Here is a 5,013-nt window from a genome sequence, read left to right on the forward strand (position 1 = left end):
CTCTCTCTCTCTCTCTCTCTCTCTCTCTCTCTCTCTCTCTCTCTCTCTCTCTCTCTCTCTCTCTCTCTCTCTCCTCTCTCTCTCTCTCTCTCTCTCTCTCTCTCTCTCTCTCTCTCTCTCTCTCTCTCTCTCTCGCTCTCGCCTCCTCGCTCTCGCTCTCGCTCCTCGCTCTCGCTCTCGCTCTCGCTCTCGCTCTCGCTCTCGCTCCCTCGCTCTCGCTCCTCGCTCTCGCTCTCGCTCTCGCTCTCGCTCTCGCTCTCGCTCTCGCTCTCGCTCTCGCTCTCGCTCTCGCTCTCGCTCTCGCTCTCGCTCTCGCTCTCGCTCTCGCTCTCGCTCTCGCTCTCGCTCTCGCTCTCACTCTCACTCCCCGGATGCAATACAAGGGCAGCATTGACGTCATTTGAAGTTGGCTTATAAATATGAAGTTCATTGTTGGTGAGCAGGCTGCTCGCTTTTGTTAGCCAGCCTTGAGTAGAGGTATCTACGTCACTTGGCTTTTACCGATGCTAAGTATGGTTTTGGTTCCTTTAATAAGTTTATGGTTTTGGTTCCTTTAATAAGTTGAAATAAGTAAACTCTGTACCGTATTGAACAGGCTAAGTTCTCTTCCAATACAAAGTTTGACTGTCGTAAGACATATGGGCGAGTGCAGCACAAAATGTTGATAGGTGGCTCGCTCCCAATACCACGAAAAGAAAACGTTGTTACTCGAAAACCAAGCCCATAAAGAGTGCTCAATTCCTTCGTCGCCACTGCTGGTGGCCGCCCCGGGTTGGCTGGAGCGTCGGTGGCCGGTGTGACCGTGACAGTCCCATGTCTGTTGGCCAGTGCCGCGGTTTGACTGGGGCCCGGAGGTGAACCGCAACACCAGTCACTATATCCGTCCCGACGACAACACTACCCTGCTGCAGCCGGCGGGACACAGCGCCAGTGGCTGTCGGCCCTTCCTGCTGGTCGTCGTCTCGTCGGCCGTGAAAAACTTCCCGGTTAGTAGGTTGGCGCAGTCAGCCTGGCAACTGAAGGGTTCTGTTACTCTTTCGCTGGTATATGTATTGCCGGATTACGCAACGAAACTTGGGTGATGAGCCGGACATGTCGGGGAAGCCTGATTGCTGGCTTTGTGGAGGCGGTCTTTTAAGGGGATACTCTGCGTTTGAAGATATTGAGGTAAGCACCAGGTATGGTGAATTAAACTCACTTGTAACTTTGGTATGCTTTTAAGTGCAAAGGCTGCTCTAGAAATCAAAATTTTGCTTTTTCGGATAAGCTCATCAATACGCCATCGGTTGATTGCGTTATGGAACGTAGTTATGTCGTGAGAGTGGCTTCCGAACTGGTCCGCGAAATTGCCACCGTAGCTGACGAGCGGACTCACCTGTAGTGCTTGAACATGCCGAGAGGTGCCGCGCGAATCAGTGCCTTGTTTGCAGAAACCAAAAGCTGTTAAGTGCGTGTGTTTTGACCCTTTCTCGTGGTTTTCCTGCGTAGTTATCGGTGACTTTATACTGTTAACTTGCATTCACATACTCGGTCATGGCGCTTTCTTAACGTATTCGATTCCTAGTTCCAGATTCCCAGATTCACCGATTTGATTCCCTTGTTCGATTCCGTCATAATTCGTGCCACTGCTAAGTTCCTGTATTATTTGGCATACAGCGTGATTCGCGTTCGAAACTTGTTAGAAACGAGGGCAAACAGGTGCTGCTAGGTTGCAATTTGTGGCGCTTGATTGTCAGCTCGGTGAGTGCTTTCCGCCAAACGTGTGGTTGCCCCTTCGTCAGTCTCGTCACTGTTCAAAGCATGAGAGTGAACTCCTGGCACATGTGGCAGTCATGCATGGTGCACACCTGTATAGCCACCTCGGCTTACTTCCAGGTCACGCAGAGCATGCACGGGTCCGTGGAGCGCCTGAGGCTGTTTGGCGCTGGGCCTCGGGCTTCAGTACAGTTCAGCCACTCCCTAACGTAGAAGAGCACTCTGCGAACCGTCTTCGGTTCTCCGACATCTCGTCAGTCATCGAAGCGCATTCCCTGTAATATGCTCGCAGCCTTGAGGATTTCCATCACCATGTTTATTAAGCCTTCGGTCCTTTGGTCCAGCAAGTCCTTGTCTTATGGGCTCAACGTCCCAATTCATTTTGTTTATGGTGGTCGGAGACTGGTCGCCGCCAAAAAGGGTAGTCAGGGCGTGTGCACGATGTCGCCATGGTGTGGCACATGGATATTGACGTCCTCTTTGCGACGTATGCTCCATCTTCACAGCTCCACTCTGTCATCCAGGGTTAGAAGAGGCAGTATCGAGGAACATCCCACGCACATTATTGTTGGGACACGCCAGCCTCTTAACACTGAAAGTGATAACAATCCCCGTGTCAATGTTCCACATTGATATGGGATTTCGCACTGAAATAGCCATCTTGACGAGTTCTTGGTGCTGTTCACAATCCTGCCATTCTTGAGACCTCAGCTCAAATTTCCTGAGCTACACGCCGGCGAAAATTGGGACAGATATATCGGGAAAAGTGTGTTTTAAGGTCACCTTGGCATTCATGGCATCGTAATAACGTCATTCAAATCCTGTCATTCCATAAGCCAGGCGGTGATCAAGGCCAAGAAAACATAATTGTCGAGGTGTTCATATCTGACGTTCGTGAGCGTGATTTCCAAATATAACGGCCGTCAATTAGCTCAATGTCGTGCAAGGTGCGATGACGTAATAAAGCCGTAACGCGTTGAGGAGCATATTTACTAAGCAGAGAATTGCGCGGTCCAGGGCAGTCTTTTTCAGTTAAAATATCAATAGTTATAAGTAAGCTTATTGCATCATATCTGATGCTTGCTTCAGTATCTTCAAATGTGAACATTTCCCTTTAAATTTATTGGTGCCACCCTTGAAAAACACTCGGGTAAGCCAACCATCCGCACCAGCCCACAGAAGCGAAACCCCAGACCCCCCCCCCCCCCCCCCCCAGTCCAGAACTACGCGTGAACTTCACCAGACAGCCTACGGCGGGCCGAACTCGGGCATCGCTCAAGAACATTTCAGCACCGCGTCACGTGGTTGATTAGCGGACAACCTCGCCATGCGACCCCATCAGTCACACCATGCGGCATCACCAAGCCATCCGCCTCCATACATCTCTGTGGGCGCTGATAGCTATCACAAGCACTGAAGGAACACTAACAAGGACTCGCTGGTCCACTGGACCACTGGCGCGCTTGCGACAACTACCGACGCGACTGCTGCCAAATTGCAGCCAAACCCTTCACTGCTCCTTACATTATGTTCCATATTCCACGCTTCTCAGCACCGGAAGCCTTCCTCGGCTCGGGCCTTTCCAGTGCTGTCTGAGATCTTCCGGGCAGACAGCAATTTCGCCTAGATGCAGTGCTCTATGTCCCCGTATGGCATGGCGCCCGGGTTTTGTCCTCACCATTCTTGTGCAGCGACTGGCCATGGCAATGGACGAGAGCGGTGCGCTACTCCCTCCAGCTGGAGTTAGCGACCTGTTGTCAGTACCGGCCGCCTTGCCTCCGAACCTTTCCTATGCGCCGGTGTGCCTCGTGCTCTGGTATCCCCCACAGGCGGTGCAACTTGGCCGGCGCGCTGCCTTTGGCGCTGCGCACGCTCCAGACTGTGTCCCTGCCGCAGTGTGCTCGTGTCTGTGCTCCCCTTCATTCTGCCGGATGGGTGTGGGGCCGTCGACCATGCTCCCCGGCGTCCGGCTTAGCGGCGCCGCTGCCGGCAGGCCCGGAACGCCATCCGGCTGACGTGGGGAGCGCCGGCCAATCTGCCCGCCGATGTCGTCATCCGCTTCCTGGTCGGCACGACGGCCAACGGCTCGCTGGTGGAGAACCTGATTGCCGAGAGCGAGGTGCACGACGATCTTGTGCAGCAGGACTTTGTCGACGTCTACAGTAACCTCACGCTCAAGACTGTCATGATGCTCAAGTGGGTCACCTCCAGCTGTCAGCCGAACTATATCCTGAAGGCAGACGAAGACATGTACGTCAACATCCCCCGGTTGCACGCGTACCTAAAGGCCGAGGGACGACCCGACCTCATCACCGGCGCGCTCATCTGTAACGCCGAGCCGAGGCTGGACAAGTATTCGAAGTACTTCTCGCCGCGGTACATGTTCGCCGCCCGCCGCTTCCCGGCGTACGTGTCGGGTACAGCGTACGTGCTGGGCAGCGATTGTAGCGGCGCGACTGTACCGCACCGCGCTCACCACGCCCCTCTACCACCTGGAAGACGTGTTTCTCACCGGCATCTGCGCCAGCAAGCTGGGCGTGCGGCCCACCGACCACGTGGGCTTCACCTTCTGGCGGCGCGCGATGGAGCCGTGCGAGTTCAACGCCGTAATGATGGCGCACGAGCTGACGCCGGACGAGCTGCGTGCCATGTGGCGGCGGCTGCAGGAGCCCGGTCTGGAGGCCGCATGCGCAGCCGCCTCCCCACCGTACAAGCCGAGGAAGCTGGTCAAATGCCGCCGGTGACCGGCGCCGGCCTCAGCGCCACCGTGCGCGACCGGCCCGGCTGACTGCCGCCTTCTCCTCGGTCCACGTCACGCCACGCGACGAGCGCGCCCCGCCGCGGCCAACGGGCCGCCAGCAGGGCTCGCCCGACCGGCCGTCGGGCGCCGGCGGCGATGCCTCGCGCCTATGACAGTTGTGCCACCGGTGCGGGACGCCCGGCACCCTCCCTGCCAGCCGCGGTGCCCGTGCGAGCTGTGATATCGAGTGGTGTTTTTCGGCCACGCTGCCCGCGTGGCCGAGCCCGGCGATCGGCAGATAGCACGCGCCGACAATTAGCTAGTGCGCTTGTAGATAGCAGGAGGTAGCGCGGTGCTGTGCCAGGGCTCGCTGTCGCTGTAGCCAACGGAACAGGGTTAGTACCATGCGTCGCTTTGTCTTCACACGGGTAGGAGGCGACGCCTGGTCCGGCGCACAACAGGGCCTGCATGCCTGTCTGTGCGAAGCTCGTGAGCGATCTGCGGCGCACGGCGCCACG

At 56.2% G+C, this 5,013-nt stretch overlaps 1 protein-coding gene across 1 annotated transcript; it reads left to right on the forward strand.

Annotated features, from left to right (window-relative positions):
- Positions 1-419: 419 nt before the first annotated feature.
- LOC119097764 (beta-1,3-galactosyltransferase 1) lies at positions 420-4,499 on the forward strand. The gene is made up of 4 exons (XM_037220738.1): positions 420-435; positions 829-986; positions 3,749-4,199; positions 4,255-4,499. Exons 1-4 carry the CDS (start codon positions 420-422, stop codon positions 4,497-4,499), a joined length of 870 nt encoding a protein of 289 aa, XP_037076633.1.
- Positions 4,500-5,013: the final 514 nt, after the last annotated feature.

The sequence above is a fragment of the Pollicipes pollicipes genome, unplaced genomic scaffold, assembly GCF_011947565.3.
Source record: "Pollicipes pollicipes isolate AB1234 unplaced genomic scaffold, Ppol_2.1 Scaffold_4339;HRSCAF=5111_pilon_pilon_pilon, whole genome shotgun sequence".
Lineage (NCBI taxonomy): Eukaryota > Metazoa > Arthropoda > Thecostraca > Pollicipedomorpha > Pollicipedidae > Pollicipes > Pollicipes pollicipes.